We start from the raw sequence: 24,157 nt of genomic DNA, 5'->3' as shown, positions 1-24,157 counted from the left end.
CTACATATATAAATGACACACTGAGACATTTATATCAGTTAAAATATACCGCTATGTAATTTGTGCAACTGCACAATATAGCAGCAGAAAAACAAGTAGAGGCAAACAAAAAATTTTAAATACAATTGCTAGAGCAATTCAAAAGAAATGTTTCAGTGGAAATTATTTATTATCCTTATTGGAAGTAAGATTGCTCATGTGGGGATTCCTGTTTGAAAGAATGCCATGATGCCAACAGCTCTTACTTAAACAAAATCTCCAAGCAGGTGGAGTCAAAGCAGCAGCATGTGATAAGACGGAGACGTTTATAAAGAATGTGTCCTGTGACAGGTTAAAACAGTTTCACAGAGGACTGTAATGAAGACACATTTCATAGCAGCAGATGTACTGAATGTGAAAATATGAATATATCAAATTCTACTGTGGATTTCAGTGGATTACTGGGCAGAAAACAGGTAATTAAGAAAGTATTTTTTTCGGCATTTGCAATGTTTCTCAAGGGCACTTCTGCTTATGGTTTAAAGCTTTTTTTCATTTTGTTTTTACAGATTGATGTTCTCTCTACATTGTACATAGTGTTGCTCTCTCTCAGGTATTGTGATTATTAATTATATTTCCTGGAATAAAACTGAATATTCTCAGAAATATTCAGTTTTATTCTGAATATTTCCAAATAAAACTGATGTAAACATGGTTTTGTGTCTGCAGCTCATTAAGGGCATTCTATTACTTCTCCAACACATATTTGCCAAACCTGCATAGCAGCATGCTCATGAAGGAAATGTTCTTTCTTTTTTTGGATTTCCAAAGTGCTCTTACATAATGTAGCTGCGTGACTTTCATAACTTGGAGTTGTACCTTAGTTATTCCCAGTAGAGTCTGTCAAATTCAATGTTTTGTCTTCTAAGAATACTGTGTTTTACTGAACCAGGGGTTATGTTTTTACATATTACACAGGTGTGTTAAAGTTGTTCTAGCATGATTCAGTACAGATCAGGTGACGGAGTCATCAGTTTAGTGTTTTTTTTGTTTTTATAGTAACACATTTTTGGCTTCATTGGAATTTAGTTGCACATATACAGAAGATAATTTGCCTTTGTGTTTTACCTTAGCAGTGTTAACTTATAGCTTCTAATTAAATACAGAATTAATCAAATCTGGTTGTTTTTTTACCATATATATGGAATATTTATCAAATTCATGATTTTAAAAATGTTGTTTACTGTACACATTAGTTTATAGCTGTCATGTTCACACAAATCCAAAAGTATAATATTTTAATTATCGTCTTGGCAGATTTTATGAAAATCATTCTATTTGAAGACATGTGTTTGCATTTCAAGTGATGTAATCTTCTTTTTTATTTAACTTAAAGATTTAAGGGTCTTTTTCACTTTTTGTTTCTTTTTGGAAGCTTAGAGTTTGTTTAAAATTAAAATAAAAGATTTCCTCTAATCTCACTATTTCTTCAATATCCATAGTGTAACTGGGAGTTGTTCAGTCTTGCTGGTTTCAACAGTAAGATGGAGACACCTAAGAGGACAAGTGAGTCCAGGTTCTTATATTTTTCATTTTTGTGATGTTATGTTGTGGATTTTTTTTTTTTTACTAAGTCATAGCTGAAATGACTTAAAAGATCATTATTACTACTTGTACCTTTTAACATTTTGTCATGAGACAATCACAAATTTTAAGATACTGTATTTAGAGTTTTGTGATAAGCCCTGAAAGGAATGGAGTAACAAAGCAATTTACAAGAAGAGTGCTTCTAGCACTTTTAAACATAAGTTAAAAAATAAAAAAAAGAAACTCAATCATTATCATTTCACTTCACAGGCATGGAGTAATTTATGTTCGTCTATCACAAAAACCTCAATAAAATACATCGACGTTTGTGGATGAACATGGCAAAATTTGAAACAATTTCACGGGATATGAACGTTTAGGTGGAGAATGACTCATTTCATTTGTTGAGGTTTTTCTGACCAGTACAATTTTACATCAAATCAGCATGTTTTAAGAGTATTTCTTTACAGGTTCACCTCTTGGTGCAGCTCTCTCTGGCCGACCTGCTGGCTGCTATCATCCTGCTGTATACCGGTGTCATAAACAAAGTTCACCCTTTCAATGGCGTCGTCTGCCCATACCTCCTCCCCTTGTCACTGGTGAGAAACCGTACTTTCAGTAACGCAAATCATTTACAGGGCTGGTTCATGCTTGGGCAGATTTCATTTATTTTTTTACAGAAGGAAACTTCCTTCAAATTCTAGGTTAAAAGACAAGAATGAGATTCAATAAAATGGATTAAAGTAACCAATTTAGATTCCAAAAAATTCTAGTAAAAATGGTATAACTTAATAACGACTAACAATGTATTTATAATTTCAAAATAGTAAGATTGAAAAATGTTATTTGTTTATAACATACTAATAAATAAAAGATATGTTATTTTATCCTGCTCTCTGACAAACAAAAGTGCTTATAATTATAGTTTGCTTCACTTCACAGTGCCATCTTTAAGAATGATAGGCTGAGCGTTTGTGGCTTTTGTCTTTTACTGATGAACTTCCAGCTTATATGGTCTTAACTCAAAGTTTTAAAACAAATTAATGAAGATATGCTCCTGCGACTCAGCATCTCTTATGCATTTAGTCCACAGACATGGTTTATGTTCGGGTAAAGCTACACACAAAGTTACAGTTTTAGAAAGTTTGTAGAAATAGTAAAAATGTCCTGAAAGAACATAATAAAGACAATCATCATAAAAATGTCTGAAACTCCTCTGATCTCCCCAGCTGACTTGAAGCGTTAAATACTTGCATGCGTTACTGTACTTTAGATTATTCCTTATTATAACTTAAATGAGCACTACTGTGAATGATTTCTTGTGTAATTGTGTAACTGTGTCTTCCAGACATTCTATTTCATTTCATTCTTGTTGGCCGTCGTTTATGCCTTGAAGTCGAGGAATGCTATCCAGGGCTGGAGGGACAGAGCATCAGATGAAGAAGATGAACATGTGAGGCAAAAATAAGACCTTATTTTGATTTACTTGAATTCATAATGTTTAAAGATTTAGTCATTTTATGCCTTTCTGTCTTGATTTGTAGAGTCAGTGTAGGAGAAAAAATCAAAGCGATTCCTTTATATGCCTTTGTGTGGTGAGTCTTTCAACTTTCCATTGTCATACCAAAGTTTTCATAAGCAAGCAGCAGCTAACTCTCCTCTCCTGTATCACAGGTTGACGCCAGTTGCCATTTACTTTGCTTATGTGTGCACTCTGTTGATAAAACCTGCCACATTAATTCCTACAACCTCCAGCTCACAGTATGGGCTCAGTGATAACGGTAGCTCGTACTGTCACAGGTGAGCATGCAGGTGGTCCATAATTTAAACTCACACTAATTTACTGGAATTTGTCTTGTGTAATTTTTATATTCTTTTTTTAATATATTTTTTCCAGCTGTATTTTGTTCTTGCATGTCTGGAAGGATCCTTGTGTTGGAGTGGTGAGTGTCCTGAACCTGCTGTTGTAAACTTTGTTCCTTGCCATTGCTGCATTTTGTTCATAGGTCATGTACAATTCTTTGCTAACAATGTCCTTAAATGTTTTTAATATATTTTTTAGGATGAGACACATGATACTTTCATCAGAGCTTTCCTTGCCATTGCAGTGATAACAGCAATGTTGTCTTGCTCTGTGAGTAATCAGCAGTCAGATTATGTCAACATCAACATTAAAAAGCCTTTCAAATAGAAACAGTTCCATTATAACATGGTGGTTTGACAACACCATCTTAAGACACAGATATTATTTCCTGTTTTCTTCAGGTTATTTATTGGAAAATCGGGAAGTGGCATGAAAAGTACATGCAAGTTGGGCTCTTCCCTGTGGAGGGAGATGGGCATTCAAGAAGGCAATTCAGAAGAGTGTTTTCTACAGCACGAAATATCGTTATGGTCATATTATTCTGTTGGGCTCCAGGTACTTGCACACACACACATACCCACACAATTAAAATTAACAATAATCTGTATTTTAGCTTGAAAATTAATATTTTACACTTGATTCTTCTGTAGCGCTCCTCCTTCTTCTGATGTCTCCCTTGATCCAAAGGAATGTTAAACAAGACAGTTTATATTGGCTGTATTTGATACAGGTTTGTATCAGAAGAGCTTCTGAGATAAAATGCCATATGCCATAATTGTTTACAGCTTTTCCAGCTACGTTCAGACTTGTTGCTTACAATATGTATTCATTTCTGTTACTGAAAATAGTGAAAACTAAAATGGCATGAGGAAGGCCACGACAATGGAACTGAAAGCTGCTAAATGAGAGTTGAAGTTGCTTTTGTAATGACAAACTTAGGCATAAATACAACCAAAATATACTTTCAGAACCAATATAAATACTTTCAGAAATTACTGAAATAGGTAGTATTTTTCAAATACTACCTATGGGTAGTAAAACTACCTAAAATGGGTAAAATGGGTAGTATGGCCACCTCGTTTACAACCTATTTTGTCAAATAGGTTTTAGAATTTTAATGGTTCAAAAGAAGCTGAGTTTGTTTTTACAACATTGTATATTTTTATTATTGTCTTAGGCTGCCACTGTGTCTCTCCAAGGATTCCTAAACAGTATGGTCTACGCCTGGAGACGACCTAACTTCACAGATGCTGTTCTTGGGGAATTCACACCTCTGCTGAGATATAAACACAGGCCCTTCTTTGAGGAATCTTTTCAGTCACTGACAAAAAAAAATGCACTTACTGATGTTGTTATGCTCTGACATGGAGCACTGATCTCAGAAAGACAAACTGGACACTTTATGACAACATGGCTGTGTAACCTGAAACACAAACTCAACTTGTGAACTGAAAATGTAAAAAAGATTGTATTTTTAATGAAGGAAAAAGCTTATACGTATGTTACTGAAACCATTGTGTGAATTTTGTCATCCTTTGATTGAAGTTGTATTTATATCACTTATAATTTAGGTTTAAATGTGTTAAGGATATATGGTATTCTCTTTATCAGTTTATACAGATGTATAGATGCTTGAAGATAAAAGAAACAACTAATTTTATGTCATTGTCTTTAAAGTGTTTTGTAATTGGTCTTATCTTGGTATGTCTATCATTTTATATTTATTCATTTTGATCATTAAAAGGTTTCTATGACCAACCATTCAGTGGCTTGTGATTTTTCAATCTTCTTGTTAAAAAGGATCCACGTGAATCTTGTGACGTGTGTGTTCTTTACAGGAAAAGTTATATCATTTCACAAACACGTGCTATGGCAGTAAGTTCAATGTTTGGATTCTTTAAGTGCTGGAGCCCTGAGGAATGCTGAGTTGTGACAGAACTGAAAGAGAACACTGTATCTGCATTGTCACAATCCTGTGTAACCACAGCTGTTAACGTATCTCATAAAAGGATGCAGTGCATGTTTAAGCAGCTAGGGTCACACATGGGACGTACACCCCCACACGCACCCCTACACGCCCACCCACACACATGTTGGGTGTACTGTACACTCACGACCATGTTTGCATGTTTTTAAGTTGATAGTGTTCCTTTGACAGTGTTTTTTTAAAGTAATTGTTCATGCTCAATTCCAGCCTTTTCCAAACTTTTTATTTTGGCACAGTGTGCCCATCTTCTGATGGCTACTTAGGTTACATTAGTCCAACGACCTCCACACTCACCAGATATCAATCTAGAAGGGCAAAACAGGAGATTTACGTCATGGATGTGCAGCTGACAAAATTACAACTGCTCGATGCTCTCATATCAACATGAATCAACATCTTTAAAGAATGTTTTTCGACATCTTGTTGAACGTGTCACAATGAATGTAGAAACTCTAGAGCAAAATCAACTCCACCCTAGAACTGGCAAAGTAGCTGCAGAAAAATGTAGACACAGTCAAATATTAGAAATACTTATATGGCCAAAACATGACTGTTAGGTCATCTGCTATTAATATTGACCATGACATAACTTTATCAATGATTCACTTTTTGCCAATATCAAAGTTAACAAGAAGGAAACTTTCTTGACTTGTAGCTGATGGGTGTGTTCACATGCTGAGGCAAATGAAGGTTTTATGGCCATCAATCATTTACAACATTGTTGCCTAAACATTCACCAGCTACACTGAAATAAAACAGTGTTTTAAGCAGATGACCAACTTTCAGAAAAGGTTGTGGCTTTGCTTCTCTCCTCTACATTGCAAACGGTCTTTTTGAGCACTTTTGTCTAAAATAACACAACTGAGTATTAAAGAATATTGTCAATAGATCTGATATGAAGATTTATGAAGATTAAAACTTTTATTAGTGTCAGCCAAACTCATATTTCAATTAAAGACTGGCTTCTTATTTATGTCAGAGACATTGTTTGCCTCAAGGAAAAAGAATAGCAAAATCCTTCTACATGATCAGCTGAAACGTCTGAAAAGTACTTCAACTAGTGTATGTTTACTGATAATATCTTCAAAGATATCCCTACATGGTATGAGAAGTTACCGAGGGCAACGGCAAAATCACAATTTTCTTTTGTTTTTTCAGATTAAATAAACACCATAAGCAATTCTTGAGCAGTAAATTCGCTGAGAAAAGGTTGATCTACTTTTCATCAAGTTCAAAGCTGACCTTATTTCAAACCAAATTGTTGAGTCATTTTCCTGCTGTAAAAGGTCATACAGTTGCAGTGGGTGTACGTGTTGACCTAGTTTCGCTTTCAACTATGCTGTCTATTATATAACGTTCCACTTATTCGATGCCTATTCATGGGCACTTGAATACAGACAAAGAGCTCCAAAGTGTCCGATAGATCATCTTCTTACTGTTGATAACTCCGTAGAGTTTTTAAAAAAAAAAATAACATTTTCATTTGTAAAATTAATGTTGGTAAACATCTTTGACACACTAGTGATTCTTGGGTACAACAGACCAAAGGTCAAAACCCTATATAATAAAGAGCAGACATAATGGCCCTAAAAAGCCCTGATAGTTTATCTACATGACTGCTGTTGCTGTAATTTTCCACCAAGTGAATTTGCTAAAGATAGTAACTGAGTTGGACAAATTTGAAATGTCACAACTAAAAACTTCACAATTTATAAATGTTGTGGCTGCCAATGCAATAAATACCAGATGAAAACAATCCTAGAATGGTCATATCGTCAATAAAGAACAATAAAAATGTTCTATTTTTTAATGTTTACACTTCATGTTCAAAACTGACCAAAACAACGATACAAAGTCTAACTCAAGGTAATTTCTGGATTTTGGTTTCATTTTGATTATTCCTGCTGAATTGTTAAGGGATCTTTTCTCACGTGTGGAAAGGCATAAATTCAAACTGTCAGTCATGAAATGAGAAATATTTAACACAAGTTTATAGTGTTTTGAAAAAGGTTTGTATGCCAGTGGGATATTTAACACACTAGATCAAATACTTCTGTGGGGTAAATTCCTGTTATCATACCTGCAAACACACTTGTTACAAGAAACCAAATGTGTCACTACTGGGAAGACCCACTTTTGGATAATTTATGTTGATGGCTCAAATAAAAACTGTGAGATATTTGTCCATTAAAATTACACTTTATGTTGAAGCATTTCAGCATCCTAAACACACTTGTCAAAAAAGAGAAATAGAAAGCATCTCAATGTGTGAAAACTAAGAATCCTCAATTTTTCACACAAGGGTTTTATAAGTCATAAGGTCTATACAAAAGCATCTATAATCACTTTAGAATAATCCAATCTAGGCTTCACAGATCTATATCCTGTACTTTTTATGCTTGAGTCACTTTAAAAATATTCTAATCCCATAAAACCATTGAAAATGCTCTGTTTAGTGTTTTCACTATAAAGGTTTTATAAATCCTAAAACCTGTTCAGTTTTAATATTCCAGTCTAACAAGTCTAAACTTTAAGAAAATGTGGAAAGTTAAATTAAATGCAAAAAAATCTTAAAAAACAACACAAATAGTGCTTTGATTCAAAATCAAATTAGGAAGCCACCAAACAGGCAATATATTCTGACAGAGGTTATTCAATCCATATTATATGGGCGCACCATTTCCATGATTAAGCATGCACATTACAAATACAAAAAATATTTTTCAAAGGTGACCCTTTGTGGTTGACCTCTGGCTGGGCAGAAAGACACAACACACCACAAACAGTCACTGACTGTTTCCGCTTCCAGAAAGATTCGGCAGTCCCTTAGTCCGTAAGTTTCACTTTAACATGCCCTTTACCCAAACACTGTGCCGTAACCTTAATGAAATAAGACAAGTACAATGGCAAACAAGCTGTATCTGCTTTTATCTTCATGTTTTATTCACATCAGCACAAAATTGTCTCTGAAGTCCCTGTAATTTGTAATGCTCTGACCTTTGTTTCTCATGTTAAAAGTCCATGGAATGCGATCTTTGTTGAGTCATGTCATATTTTCCCCTTCGGCTTCCTGCTCTTCTGACATACAGATCATACCTCCCCTCCTCCTCCTCTTCCTCGTCATCTTCTTCCATAACTCTGTCCTGCTGCCACAGCACCCGATCCCTGATAGCAGGGTGGCTCTGCATTTGGCTCTGTTTTAAACTGGGCCAGCTCTTCTTCCGCGAGCTGTTGTTTATGCCCCTGAAAGGAGGCGCAGCGGTCTGGCTGTCCCTTCTGAACGGGGCGAGCTCCAAGGACGTCTTCCTCAAGACATTTGAACTGTGGCTGGGTTTGATGGAATTGATAGATCCCTGCGAACCGCAGTGATGTTCGTGAACACAGCGAGAGCCTGATGAAGATCTCCTCAGAGCCTGCAGGGACAGAAGTTCCTCTGAAAGATTCCTCAAGTCTCCAGACATCTCCTAAAAAAACAATAAAAAGATCAGGCATATCATTTTAATATGCACATAAAGAAAATTATAGGTATGTTGGTAAGTGATGAAAGTTATGAAGTTAACCTTGTCTCTGATAGAAAACAGCTCGTAGTGCTGGGGGTCAAACATCTTCTGGAGGTGAGGATGTTGGAACAGTTTTTTCTTACGTATCACTACCTTGAAAATATGATCAAAAACAGTTCATACATTTTTATACAGTTGTGGTTGAAAGAAAGTACACCCTCTTTCAGTTCTAGGTCTTTATGTGTCAGGACATAATTGTAATAATCAAGTCTGTAAAACTGTTTAAATCAAACATCAAGCTTCAAAAACACAACAAATTCTGCAATGTCATTACTTATGAAAGAAACAAATCAAAAGGAAAAGATGTGTATGTGTGAGAAAAAATAAGCACACTCCTGGATCCATCCTTTGATGGCAAAAACTTGAAGAAGCATTTTCTTTCTGTGATCATTGTTTGGAAATCAGAGGCAGAAACACCTTTCAAACATCCATCTTTTCCATTTTGCTGTCTGTACAACAATACTTTGTTTATAACACACAGCTGTCTTGTTGTGCATTTTTATTTTGCAAATGATGACAAGATAAGATGAGTTTTGAAGTTAGATTAGAATTGATTTACAGCCTAGATTATTTTATTATGCCGTGATTTGAAAGGCTCTATGAAAGACAGAAGGTTTTGATTACCTTTTTACGTGGTTGTTTGACTTGCACCATTATGGAGAAAATGAGGAGTAACATCACTACCCCGGTGGAAATGCAGATGATTGTTCCCTGAGTCTTTGTGATTTGAAGGAAAGCAACTTTGCTCTTTTTCTCTGAAATGTAGACATGAAGGAATATGTAAAGTCAAGAAGAAAATATCAGAGGTTCTACTGCAGTCATTAACTTGTTACCACAGAACAGTTTATACCAGCCTCCTAGCTAGTATCAATTTGGAACCTCAGTTGAATAAAAATGCAGAAATCTGCAGTAAATCTCACCTCAATAGGAGTTCTCTGCTTAAAGTCATGGTAAAAAGAAAATTGAAATTCTAGGGTTTTACATATTTTGCGCGCTTAGTTTTTCACATACTTTTTCAGTGATATGTTTTCTTATTTTGATAAATATTGTAACTCTGGAATCTTCTCTGAGTGGTTTAGTACATATAAAGTTAGACTGAAAGTTCTCAAACTTTGAATGTTAAAACCCCAGAACTGACAGAGGATCCGCTTTTTCTTTACCCTGACCGAATGACCCAGAACATTTTTGTTGTTTTTAGATGTAAACAGGCCAAGATGATAAGCTTCTGAGATTCCCACAGAGAGGAATTTTCAAAAAAATTCCTACTATTTGTTGTTCTGTGGATTCAGTGTACAATTTTTCACACAACTCTGGCATCTTGATGTTGGCACGGCAGAGAAGCACAGGCATGACATGACACCAGTATCTGTCAAACAGCACAAGCAATGTTTCTGGCAGTGTTTTGGCAGAACTGCGGTACCTAGGCAGTTGTTTTCATCCCAGGGGAAGACACAGTTTTGTACGCCGTTGCACACCAGAGAGTTGTTGATGCACATGTTGCTGTGGCAAAAGAACGCACCGCCAATACAGGGAGCTAAAACACAGACACAGTGGTGTTGAATGGGACGTATGCAGACCAGCCAGTTATAGACAGTTTATTCAGGTTGGGGTGTACTTATAAAGAATATCTGTCATGTAGAAAACTTTGGACACCCCACTTAATATTCAGTACTTTCAAAAGAAATGCTCAGATAGCTGTTTAATTGCTTTTCTTTATCACTTAAAAAAGTGATATGATTACAGGTAAACACATAAACTTGACCATGTGTTACTCAGTAAACAAACTACTTTTTTATATATATTGTAAGGAAAAATTAACAACGATGTTTAGATGCTCACTTTCAGCAGGGAGATGTTTAAAAGTGTGCTTTTTGCATGTGCAGCCCATTTTATATTTTAACTGGGATATTTCAGGTCACTGTCATGTGTAAGGGTTCAGTTCTACTTCAGCTTCAATATTTTTACATCCGGTCTTATATTTTTCTCAAGCAACCTCGGGCAGATTTAATGGTGGGTTATATGAGGGAGAGTTGGTCTGGTTATGGGGCAGTAAAGCATCCCCAAACCATGACACTTCCAGGTCTTTGCTCCACAGCTGGTTTGGGGTTCAAATATGATTTTATTTAAAATATTGGTTAACTGAAATACCTGTATATAATTTTTAGGTTTTATTTATAATTTGTTTTTTTTTTTAGATAGATTTTTTTTTCGTTTTTAAAAGTTTACATTACTGAAATCTCCTTCTAAATATCTATATATGTCCAAATATATTAGTAAAACAGACTGCTGTGGGATGTACTAATTTCAAACATGATTATATGTAACTGCTTCTTAAAGTGTAAACTAAAGACCAGATGGTGTGTAGTTTTAGTAATATTAAACTTATCTTCACTCTAAGATGCAGTGATTTAATGTAACCACAAGAGTCCATTGTTACAGATCTAATAGTCACATCTCTGAATGCATCAAACTGCCCCTTAAACTGAATGGGGAAAAATGCAAAGAGAGGCAAATATTAATGTGAAGGAGGAACTCACGGTCAGAGAAAACTGTGAACAGCATCTTGAAGCGGCTTAGACGGCTTGTCTCATCCGCCCACATCCTCACCACTCCGAAACCAGTCTCCAGCATGAGGTCATTAGCAACTGTACTACAAAACTTGGCCTGCAAGAAACCCCCAGCACTTTCATCAAAATACATAGTGTGCAGATTGATGAGCTTAAACACTGAGAGTGGTAGGAGTACCCAGTTTTGATGTACTTAATGAATTAAAAAAATATAGATTTTCCAGAATTAAACCAGCCAGTGATTAGAGTCAATCAAAATAATAATAAAAAAAAGCTGATTCCACTCTCTGGGCAATCGATGGGTGCATCTCTGTTTAAAATATGCTAAAATGTTAGACAGGGTATTACCTTGAGGTCCTCAATGGCACTACTGCCATCATAAACAGCCACAAAATTCTTCTTACATTCATTAGAGTTTTCCATCTGATATTCCAAGAATTTCAGGTAAATCTGAAAGAAATTTAAAAAAGAGAAAAATCTGTGGGATTGCTACTTTTTAAGCTAATATGGTGTCACAACATGTAAATCCTGTTAATTTAGCAACAGAAAATGCTGGAATAAAATACGCAATGTCTGGAGACTCATTATTCTGTAGATAAATCCCATTTCTTTATCTCACACATGACTTTATACAGTACATACAGCCTATTCCCTATTTCTATATGTTTAGAAGAAGCGCTTATTTAGGAGATAATTGATGTATGCATAAACTAAACATGCCACATGCCATACCCTGCTCTTCATTGGGGCTTGTATGGTCCAGATGCAGTCCACTGCCTGGTCCGGCTTCACTTTGTTCTCCTCCTCAACCTGGTGGGAGCGGATCACGCCGTCAAACCCAGTTAGCTCATACTGACAATCTGAACCACAGCAGACACAAAACATAATCAAGGAGCATAAAAAGAGATAAGCAGATTGTAATCTAACTTTTTCAGGACATTGACTGACAGCCTGATCTAAGGAGATACGACTTGTGGTTGACCTACCTGGGATGGGGTTTAAAAGTCCTCCTACATGGAGATGAAATTCAGGATCTTTGCAGAAAATTACAAAACCAGAGTATTTTTTTATGTATAAAAACATAAGTAAATAAAAATGAAGTTTCTGTAAGACATAACCAGACCGACTTTATGCATTTCATTCACCTGCAGTAAACGTATACTGGACCTGGAATCCTTTCCCCTCAAGCTCATCATCACTGTAGAACCGGATCCACATGAAGCGCCCGCTGGAGAGGATCCGGCCGGGATTGGCTGTGCCGCAGTAACGATTGATGAGTGTTGAGAAGCTGAAGGGACCATCCCTCACCTCGATGTGGTCGAACCGACACTCAAAAGACGCTTCGATTTGGAAGATTTTGCTGAACTGCAACTCTATCCTCTGACGGGGCAGGGCTGCAGAAACATGAGCAGTGTGTTATTTATTCTGCATCAAACCACAATCCGGGATTTAGCATTATTAATAAAACAGCGCATTGAAAGAACAATCAAAACTGGATGTAAACTACCTTGGTTCCAGTAAATTGCCTTTCTTGTCAGAACAGATCAAATTAAAATTACAAAGGAATGTAAACAGGTGAAGTGAAAGACTATGACATCAGCAAATGAAGTTCATGCTCATTAATCTATAAAAACATGTCCAGAATACACTTAAATAAAAATCAACAATGGATCTAAAAATTGTACACACCCTGGTTAAATTGTACGGTTTTGCTACTTAATACAACTGAGGCCAAAATAAAATAATTTCTAAACTTCTTCCACTTGATGTGACATATATCCTGTACAATTTCTCTAAAAATGCAAATCAAGATTTCAGATTTCCCTCAGATTTAGTTCTGTATTCTGATTGGCCAGACAATGATTGAATGTGTGGATTCACTATTATGTTGATTAAAAACAAAAGCTCACTTTATCTTCAGTTTTTAGGGAAATATTGGAATCTCTTGGGTTAAGGCTAACTGGCCTTAGAGTGTTTCATTATATCATCCTTCCTGACAAAAATAACTCCCCAGCATGTCACTCCTACTGCCATTATTGTGAGAATGATGTTCTAAATACTTGGTGGCGCTGCATAAAAAAAAACACTTCTTGTAAAACCACAGAAGTTCACACTTGGCTTCATCAGACTACGACAAATTCTGCCACAAGACCTGAAAAGCTTTTAACCAATACTGAGTCTTTTCCTTTGTTTTTTAACCTCATTTCTCTTCCCACATGTGGAGAATCCAGCAAATTGCTGCTGTGTGTAAATACAACTTAAACTGCTATAAATTTACGCAGCTTCTTCAGTGTTATTGTTGGCAGGTTTCTTTTTTATGTTTCTTCATGGGTTTCGTAGAAATGTACAGCTTTGTAATGACTCTGATGTACCACATTTTCTTGTGGTATTTCTTTTACCGAGTTATAAATATAAAATGCTGTTGATGTGTTTTTACTCTCCTCCTGACTGATACATTTACACATTAAGATATTTTCTAATTCTTTCTCAATTCTGCAAAATGCAAAATAAATAAAGAGTATAAAGTTTTGAAATTTTATGACAGTCTTTTTTTTACATTATAAAACTTGTCATTTTAACAGTCGATAACTAATTAAGAGTTATTACCTTCCAGTACATAAAGGCACTCCTTGTTTGGAGGGTACGTATTTGGGTAGTTTGGGGAGCTGAAGCTTCCACCATCTGATTTCCGAACCCAGGTCCCACAGTGACGGTTGTTCCTCGACTGCTCAGGGGGTCTGCTTCCTTTAGGTCCTGCACCTCCATCTACAAATGACATAAACTTCTTCAGTCTGTTTGGAATGTGTACACACTTGTGCAGTCCTATTAAAGAGGATAAGAGTCAATGAGAAGACAAAAATGACCTTTAATCTTCTGTGCAAGAGAAAATCCCTCTTTGGTGAATAGGAGGAATATCCAGACTGTACGAGGAGCCATCGGTGCACGATGCCACAGTGAGGAGGGGAACAATCAAGGAATAAGAGAAAGATAGAGAGAGCTTAGCAGGATTTGCATTCCTCTGGTTGATGTCTTGGTGCAGCTAGCAGAATCTCTTGATGTATATAAGAGGTCAGAGGTAAGGAGTTCAAAATCCCGCATGGCGCGTAAGACCTTGATGCTTTTACCATCTGTTTGCTTTCTCAGCTCAATCGTTTGCCAACATCACATCCTTTTGTGTGGTTTTTTTTCCTTCAGTTTGCTTTAGAGCTTAAATGAAGGGCAGAACCGTTGACAATCTGCCACCTTTGATTTAGTGCAGGGGTGTCGCATAGTAAACAGAGAAATCACGTGACATAATTCATACACTGCACTTTATAATAAACTTACTTTAACAAGTAAGTTTCCTGCTGACCAAAAGTTAGTGAAAAGCCCTTTGAACATCTTGACCGAAGTCATCTGATCTTATTTTACGTTTAATGTGTAAACAATTCAAAAATATTTTCTACAAGCTTTAAACCTCCATTTACTGACAACATTAATATGGTGCATGATTATACATATTTTTTTTAAATCACTTTTCCTGTTTTTAATATTCACTTCAATGCTGCCATGTGCTGCACCACTTAAATGAGCACAAATGTAATTAAAAATATAAATAAAAAGATAATAACTGTAAATACAGTAATAATAAAATTAGGAAAATATTCTAACTTTCATTACAATATCTTTACACTTGATCATAATGTAAATGGAAGGCAAAATTCAAAGTTTTAACTCAGTTAAAATAAGAAAAAATCAATTAACACTTGACTTAAAAAATAAATTCTTTCTCTTTTTAAAGCAAACAAGCAGCGCTAAACCACTTTTAGATCAGAACATGCAAACGTTAAATAAATGAATCTAAGAAGCTTAAACTAGATGCCCTGTGACCACTGGATTTAAACTGCAAATGACAGATATAGGTTTGTGAACGACATAATATATGTCTAAAACGAAAGCTGTCAGATTAAAGAAGCCCCTGCCACTCTGTAATCCACCTCAATCGCTAGAGCAAGAAAGCATATCAAAGAAAACAGATTGATCTCACTCACCTGCATGCATATTTTAGCTGGACTTTATTTTCAAACTCTACCAACTGCGTGTCCCACACATCCCCTTTTAAGTCTGGGTTTCGGATTAACGCATGGTGACATTACTGATTTTCAAGATCCGGTTTCCACATTTTCATCAGAGTGAGAGCCGTGGGTGAAAAAAACATTGGAAAAAGTCTGGATTCATAATCGGCATTTCCTGACATAACAGGTTTCCAGGGTAAACAGACAGCTCCCACAAAGCTCAGCTTCCTGCTCTCCTATAAACTGATGATCCCTCTGCAGATGCAGGAGGTTTTAAGTCTGAGCTCAGTTGGCGCTGGATGAGGGAAATGATGATTACGCATGTGCCTCATCATAGCAGGGTTATAAGTTATTTGATAACACAGCCATGTCCTGCTTTGGGTTAGTTATTTAAGCTGGGAATTCCCTTTTGGAAGTATTTAGTTGAGTTCTTTTTCAGGAAGGAAAGGCATTTTCACCCTGTTTTAAAATTAAAAGCAAACAAAAGCACTGGTTTCTAAGAAACTTTAATTTGGAGCTTTGAAATGATCTATTTGAGTCAGTTTTGTCGAACACAATGAATATGTAAGGAGACTGATAGATTTACACAAGTTGGAAAAGTCTTTTGAGGACTTTTCTGGAAAACTTTAGTATCATCAGCTGAAACTGTAAGTATCCATCCATCCATCCATCCATCTTCTTCCGCTTATCCGAGGTCGGGTCGCGGGGGTAGCAGCTTCAGAAGGGAGGCCCAGACTTCCCTCTCCCCAGCCACTTCTTCTAGCTCCTCCGGGGGAATCCCGAGGCGTTCCCAGGCCAGCCGAGAGACATAGTCCCTCCAGCGTGTCCTGGGTCTTCCCCGGGGCCTCCTCCCGGTGGGACGTGCCCGGAACACCTCACCAGGGAGGCGTCTAGGAGGCATCCTGACCAGATGCCCGAGCCACCTCAACTGGCTCCTCTCGATGTGAAGGAGCAGCGGCTCTACTCTGAGTCCCTCCCGGATGACTGAGCTTCTCACCCTATCTCTAAGGGAGAGCCCAGCCACCCTACGGAGAAAACCCATTTCGGCCGCTTGTATCCGCGATCTCGTTCTTTCGGTCATGACCCAAAGCTCATGACCATAGATGAGGGTGGGAACGTAGATCGACCGGTAAATCGAGAGCTTCGCTTTTTGGCTCAGCTCTCTCTTCACCACGACGGACCGGTACAGCGCCCGCTTGACAGCAGACGCTGCGCCAATCCGCCTGTCGATCTCCCGCTCCCTTCTTCCCCCATTCGTGAACAAGATCCCGAGATACTTAAACTCCTCCACTTGGGGCAGGACACCCCCCCTGACCCGGAGAAGGCACTCTACCCTTTTCCGGCTCAAGACCATGGCCTCGGATTTGGAGGCACTGATCCTCATCCCGGCCGCGTCACACTCGGCTGCGAACCGCTCCAGCGAGAGCTGCAGATCACGATCTGATGAAGCCAAAAGGACCACATCGTCTGCAAAAAGCAGAGATGAGATCCTAAGGCCACCAAATCGGATCCCCTCAACACCTTGGCTGCGCCTAGAAATTCTGTCCATGAAAGTGATGAACAGAATCGGTGACAAAGGGCAGCCCTGGCGGAGTCCAACTCTCACCGGAAACGAGCCCGACTTACTGCCGGCAATGCGAACCAGACTCTGACACCGGTCATACAGGGACCTGACAGCCCGTATCAAAGGGCCCGGTACCCCATACTCCCGGAGAACCCCCCACAGGGCTCCCCGAGGGACACGGTCGAACGCCTTCTCCAGGTCCACAAAACACATGTAGACTGGTTGGGCGAACTCCCATGCACCCTCCAGGACCCTGCCGAGGGTGTAGAGCTGGTCCAGCGTTCCACGACCAGGACGAAAACCACACTGCTCTTCCTGAATCCGAGGTTCGACTATCCGACGGACCCTCCTCTCCAGGACCCCTGAATAGACCTTGCCAGGGAGGCTTAAGAGTGTGACCCCTCTATAATTGGAGCACACCCTCCGGTCCCCCTTTTTGAACAGGGGGACCACCACCCCAGTCTGCCAATCCAGGGGAACTGCCCCCGATGTCCATGCGACATTGCAGAGTCGCGTCAACCAACACAACCCTACAACATCCAGAGCCTTAAGGAACTCCGGGCGGATCTCATCCACCCCCGGGGCCCTGCCACCGAGGAGCTTTTTAACCACCTCGGCGACCTCGTCCCCAGAGATTGGAGAGCCCAACCCAGAGTCCCCAGGCTCCGCTTCCTCAGTGGAAGGCATGTTGGTGGGATTGAGGAGGTCTTCGAAGTACTCTGCCCACCGGCCCACAACGTCCCGAGTAGAGGTCAGCAGCACACCATCCCCACTATAAACAGTGTTGGTGCTGCACCGCTTCCCCCCCCTGAGACGCCGGATGGTGGACCAGAATCGCCTCGAAGCCGTACGGAAGTCTTTCTCCATGGCCTCTCCAAACTCCTCCCACGCCCGGGTTTTTGCCTCAGCAACCGCCCGAGCCGCATGCCGCTTCGCCCGCCGGTACCCATCAGCTGCTTCCGGAGTCCCACAGGCCAAAAAGGCCCGATAGGACTCCTTCTTCAGCCTGACGGCATCCCTCACCGAAGGTGTCCACCAGCGGGTTCGAGGGTTGCCGCCGCGACAGGCACCGACAACCTTGCGGCCACAGCTCCGATCGGCCGCCTCGACAATGGAGGCACGGAACACGGTCCACTCAGACTCCATGTCCCCCACCTCCCCCGGGACGTGTTCGAAGTTTTGCCGGAGATGGGAGTTAAAGCTCCGTCTCACAGGGGATTCCGCCAGACGTTCCCAGCAGACCCTCACAACACGTTTGGGCCTGCCAGGTCTGACCGGCTTTCGCCCCCACCACCGGAGCCAACTCACCACCAGGTAGTGGTCAGTGGACAGCTCCGCACCTCTCTTCACCCGAGTGTCCAAGACATACGGCCGCAGATCCGATGAAACGATGACAAAGTCGATCATCGAACTGCGGCCTAGGGTGTCCTGGTGCCAAGTGCACATATGGACACCCTTATGCTTGAACATGGTGTTCGTTATGGACAATCCATGGCGAGCACAGAAGTCCAGCAACAGAACACCGCTCGAGTTCAGGTCGGGCGGGCCGTTCCTCCCAACCACGCCCCTCCAGGTCTCACTGTCATTGCCCACGTGAGCGTTGAAGTCCCCCAGCAGAACAAGGGAGTCCCCAGGAGGAGCACTCTCCAGTACCCCCTCTAAGGACTCCAAAAAGGGTGGGTAATCTGAACTGTCGTTCGGCCCGTAAGCACAAACGACAGTCAGAACCCGTCCCCCCACCCGTAGGCGGAGGGATGCTACCCTCTCGTTCACCGGGGTAAACCCCAACGTACAGGCGCCGAGATGGGGAGCAACAAGTATGCCCACTCCTGCCCGACGCCTCTCACCCTGGGCAACTCCAGAGTGGAAGTATGTCCAGCCCCTCTCAAGGAGACTGGTTCCAGAACCAGAGCCGTGCGTCGAGGTGAGACCGACTATTTCTAGCCGGAACCTCTCGACCTCACGCACTAGCTCCGGCTCCTTCCCCACCAGAGAGGTGACATTCCACGTCCCAAGAGCCAGTTTCTGCAACCGAGGATCGGACCGCCAGGGTCCCCTCCCTCTGCTGCCACCCATCCCACACTGCACCCGACCCCTTTGGCCCCTCCCACGGGTGGTGGGCCCATGGGAGGGGGAAACTGTAAGTACAAGTGATGGATATCAACCCAATTTGTGCCAAAGAAGATCCTGAATTGTCACGTTTAGATCAAATTAAACTGATTTGGGGGTTTTGTCTTAATTATCTAATGCATCCTCCAACTTCTGACTGACCCCCAGCCCAGAGGGTCAGATCAGCCATTGTCTCAACAGGAGAATTACAAGCTGTGCTGAGTCATGTGTGACAGTATAATGGAGTGGGACAAGAAAACTTTCTTGGAATCAGTACAGCTGTTGCTTGACAGTCTCGCCATGCCAACAGATTGTTCAAACTGAGAGAATGCAAGCACTACTTAGTAGGTTCCAAAGAAAATTAATTAATGTAATGTGACTTCTATGGGACTAGCAGTTTATCTCTGTGCATTTTACCTTTTGTTTTTGGTCAGTTTCAGGTACTTTGGCAAGAGTTCCCGTCTTCCACATGGTGGAGCGCCTTCCAACATCCCCTTTTCCTGCTCTTTCTTCTCACATGTCTTAATCCTTGAGATTTTATTGTCTCTGAGCATCAGATGTTACTGTGTAGATTATGTCAAAACTAATAACTCTTATGTATGCAATCTGGGCAGTGTTTAAATGCATAAAACAACAGCATAGCTGCAAATAAGCAAGTTGTTTTTGTACAGTCAATGTGTAATTTTCATTTTACTTTTATATTTCTTGGAGGACCTTCAAAGTTGTTTGCTAAAAACGCATTATCAACATGAACTTACACTTGAAATTTACTCATCACCATTGATGATTCTTAGCATAATACCCAGCTTAGAGTTCAGAGCTGCGCTGTACCAGGAGGTCGAGCCCAGAGAGTTAACACAAATATCCGATTCTTAGACAGATGCAGACATATCATGAGGCAGGACGAGCTGCTGCTAAACTCTGTTCTTATCTCCGGCCCGTATGACAATAGATTAAACAAGACAGGAAATAACTGACCTCATAAAACAAATGCGAGCCCTCCAGCCATCTTATACAATCTATCAACCACACTGATTTTTACAGATGTGTCATAAAGCTACACAAGGGACTCATTTTGAACTTTTTTTTTCCTCACAACACAGCAGATTAGAAAAAGTTATACAACAAACTGACCCCATTAGACAAATATCAGAAAGAGAACCTTGTGGTATAAGCTTTGACAAGGACTTTTAAGTAAAATCACTGGTGGGATAAAGTTTTCTTTTTCATAGATATTTGAGATTACAGCCCCCTGACTTATCTGTAATCCCATGCTTGTGTCTTTAAATTGACAACGTTTCTTTTTCGGATCTGTTTATGCTCAATTCCAGTTGCAGGGGTCGAGCTATTTGTTCTACCTAGAAAAAACATCCTACACTTATTGGCCACTTTATTTGGTACACTTGTTTAATTTCAACCAATCAGCAACAAAATCCTTTCAGGTATATAATATATTTGATGAAGTTCAAACTGAGCATTTGCATGAGGAAGAAAGGAGATTTAAGTGACTTTAAACTAATCTAAATGTTTGGGAAACTGATAATCTACAGGAATTTTCCAATGGTCAGAAAAAGAGAAAATATATAAAAAGACAAGACAAAGGACAGAATATTTTTTAAAGGTTGCATTAAAACATGGACAGGTTTACTTCAGGATGCAACTTTCACAACTAAGTAGGTAAAAAAAAAAATCCCTTTCCTTATGTAGGTGTTAAGTGATTTGTCCTGTTGTCTTTGTAATATTTTATCTTTATACTAGCACCAACATCCAATAATATGATTTTGGATTTTATACATATTTACTGGCACAGATAAAATGATTTTTTTTAATCTGTGCCAGCTGGAAAACCTTCAATGAATCAAACTCTTTCTAAGCTGGTGCTCTTCTGCACCATATGGCCAATCGCAATGTGGCTTTCCGATTTTCTAGTTTTCTGAGACAGATGGGCAATGATAATGACACTCACTCACAGCAGGGATAAGTCTGTTGCAATAACTTTAAGATCAAGGTATCAGAAGCCCAGATTAGATTCAGAATGGAGAAGGTAAAATGTTTGCCTGAACTCTGCTAATGAACTTATAATTTCCAGTCAAAAAAAACAACAACATATTAACATATAAATGTCTACAGAGTTGCATGTTTAACTTTTTGAGTTTCATTCCAGTTCTTAAACATTGTGACAGTAACATAAGATGTGTAGTAAAGAAAACCGTCATACTGATGCTCTTATATAAGTAACTTTAAGACTTTTTGGTCATGTTTGAGCTGAAATTCAGCATGCAAGAAAAGCAGCGACAAGATTTATGCCATTAGTGCACAGAAATCTTCTTACAGCCTGATCTTTGGATGTGGCAGGAAGCCTGGGGGAGGATGAGTCCCATGCTAAACTCAGTTCTGCACAGATGGATTTTTTTTAATGTAATGATATTTGTTTTGCTTTGTGCTTAACTGAGCAGTGAAATATATGAGACATTAGTCTCAATCTTTTCAGTATTAGATTTGATGTTTTATTTTTATTGTTTTAATAGAAGGTGTTTGTTTGCTTTTTTTTATCAACTGAATGCAGCTTTGCACATGTCTAGCATATCTACTCTGGTAAATAGTCATCCATGATCTGTGGTTCAGTTGGTAAGAGCTATCTGCGGTAAATAATAACACAGATGCTGTGAGAGATTCTGAGGATTTTTGTTCCAGTTGTATTTACCAGTTAAAGCCACTGATTATTTGTTGTTCCTAAAAAGCACTAGACTCGAAAGCTTTAGGGGAAATTGCATTGTTGCGTGTAACACGCTGGCTGACTTGTGATTTCTTTTTTTTTTTTTCTCACCCTTCTTTTTCCGTTTTTTAATTTAGTCAAATATACAAAGCTGCTCTTTGCAATCAAGGTCTAAGCACTTGGCGTCGGAGCTTAAGAGAGATAATTAAAAGGGCCAAGTACAAGATGGCAGCCCTGTGTGCAGAGTGACAGAAAGTGAAAATCTGATACAGAACTGCTGGAGACTTGGAGATTAAGTCTGCAGCACTTTGGTTTTTAATGTAAAATAAATAAATGAGATATTTCAAGATCTTGCAGAAACCTTGTATATTGTCAATTTAATAATAAAAAAACCCCCAAATTGATTAAATTTCTTTATTAAATTTTATTAAATTAAAATTTTAATACATTTTACATTTATTTTTATTTATTTAGTTATCTATTTATTTATTTATTTATTTATTTTGCTCAAAGAGCAAAGAACTATAATGCAATCTAAAGAAAGAGTTTTGTCTCAGCCAGGTTCGTGGTGTTTGAGTGTTGCTGATCGCAAGGCGGCGGTAACAAGTTGCTATGCACGGAATCCAACTGTGAGTGGCGCTAGAGAGACTATTTGTCTCATTATTTAACAACAGAACACGTTATTTGATTCTTTCACAGGCAGAAATACAGTATAATGGTGGTCTGACCAATTCTGAAACTGGAAAGAGGCTGTGCCCTGTATAGCGACAAACATGGCGGAAAGACAGCGGGCGCTCCCTTCGTGGATGGCAAAGAAAGAGGTTAAAGTGAAAGAAAAGACGCCATTGAAGAGTCAGAGAAAAAGAAGAGCTCCAAGGTAGCGAACAGGAAAACAATAGTTCGCCAGTTTTAGGATTCAGTTGTGGTTAATTGTCGCTTGTCCAACTAACAGCTACGCACTGGTTTGTCCCCAGAGCTACGTTTTACTGTATGAACGAAGCGGAGCTGGTAGAAGCTGCTGTTTCATTTCTCACCCAGAGTTCCTACGAGGACGCATCGTTCCCGCTTCGCCAGAAGGTGGCTCTGTTGTGCATGATTTTCTTTCCTTTTCTTAACTTCTATTTTTGATGCCCAAAATATGTTAAAACGGGTGTATCGCCTACAAAAGGACATTGCTGTTGATTTATAAAAATATTAAAACAGATATATTTAAAAAGGAAAAATATAAACAATAACATTTAAACAAAACCAAAATATTATTTGGTGAGTTCTCCTCATTTTTGTGAGGAGAACTTTGAGATAATTTCTTAATCAGAAGTTTATTAATATTTGGGGTTAGGTTGTGAGCTGTGTAAATGTGAAGATGAAGTTGCACATAGCTTAATATAGTGGCCTAATTCATGTTTTCCAAATGTAATTTTGGAAAGAAAGAGATGGTGATTTTTTTCTTTTTTGTGCCAAGATTACTTTTGGCAAAAAACGATTTAGGACATTATTTTAGAAAGGTAACAAAATGTCTGTTGGAATATGCAAGCCAATCAGTACAACATTATAGACTCTGGCAGGTTATGTGAATAACACTGATAATCTCTGTTAATAGCTGGGAAATATTAGAAATCAAGTTAACATTATGTCTTCAAAGTTGGCCAGGAAAAATGGGCAACGACTGACATGAGTTTAACAAGGGCCAAATTGACAAAGCATCTCAAAAATTATAGCTTTGGTGACATGTTTCCAGTCATTGTCTGCTAAATAGCGGACCAAGTGAAGTACAATTATGAACGAGGAATAGGGTCGTGGGTGGCCAAGGTTCACTGATGCACATAGGCCTTGAAGACGTGACCATCTGAACTGGATCACAGAACAAGGGAAGAAAGCAACCCGGTCTGATGAATCATGCTTTCTTCGTGCGTGTGCATAGTTTATTCAGAAACAAGGCAGCATATCACTTTGACATGTACCTCCCTCCCTCTGAAACACAGGTTGAAGGAAAAGCAAATCCCACCTCCAGAAAGGAAGTAGACCCAGGCACTTTGGAGATAAAATCAAAGCCAGTGACGTCGCCTTTAGAGGAAGAGTCCTCAGACTGCTGTGATGACCTGGAAATGACATACGTTTCAGAAACAGACTTGGACATTACAGAGGTGGAAACTGTGCCCTACTGCAGGA

General features: G+C 39.2%; 2 protein-coding genes across 3 annotated transcripts; one reads left to right on the top strand and one right to left on the bottom strand.

The window, feature by feature from the left end:
• Nucleotides 1-171: 171 nt before the first annotated feature.
• Nucleotides 172-5,195, top strand: LOC116709809 (uncharacterized). Its single transcript, XM_032548466.1, is given in 13 exon segments — nt 172-455; nt 549-592; nt 1,482-1,545; nt 2,037-2,165; nt 2,915-3,019; nt 3,111-3,125; nt 3,127-3,161; nt 3,241-3,366; nt 3,464-3,509; nt 3,629-3,700; nt 3,832-3,985; nt 4,081-4,160; nt 4,608-5,195. Coding segments are annotated over 13 exon segments (1,110 nt in total). The 5' UTR covers nt 172-401; the 3' UTR covers nt 4,794-5,195.
• Nucleotides 5,196-7,600: 2,405 nt separating this feature from the next.
• Nucleotides 7,601-16,223, bottom strand: neto2b (neuropilin (NRP) and tolloid (TLL)-like 2b). 2 transcript variants are annotated; one of them, XM_032578697.1, is made up of 12 exons: nt 15,576-16,223; nt 14,409-14,465; nt 14,152-14,310; nt 12,690-12,938; nt 12,531-12,578; nt 12,277-12,404; nt 11,893-11,994; nt 11,515-11,641; nt 10,398-10,511; nt 9,602-9,732; nt 8,978-9,070; nt 7,601-8,881 (listed from the first exon to the last, which is right to left on the bottom strand). In XM_032578697.1, exons 1-12 carry the CDS (start codon nt 15,583-15,585, stop codon nt 8,429-8,431), a joined length of 1,671 nt encoding a protein of 556 aa, XP_032434588.1. In that variant the 5' UTR covers nt 15,586-16,223; the 3' UTR covers nt 7,601-8,428. The 2 variants fall into 2 exon arrangements, with proteins under 2 accessions (XP_032434588.1, XP_032434579.1); XM_032578688.1 differs by having other exon boundaries at nt 14,409-16,223.
• Between the last annotated feature and the right edge of the window lie 7,934 nt (nt 16,224-24,157).

Source organism: Xiphophorus hellerii, chromosome 2, assembly GCF_003331165.1.
Source record: "Xiphophorus hellerii strain 12219 chromosome 2, Xiphophorus_hellerii-4.1, whole genome shotgun sequence".
NCBI classification, from domain to species: Eukaryota; Metazoa; Chordata; class Actinopteri; order Cyprinodontiformes; family Poeciliidae; genus Xiphophorus; species Xiphophorus hellerii.
The sequence above is the reverse complement of the archived record's forward strand: the minus strand, read 5'-3'. Positions and strand labels throughout refer to the sequence as shown.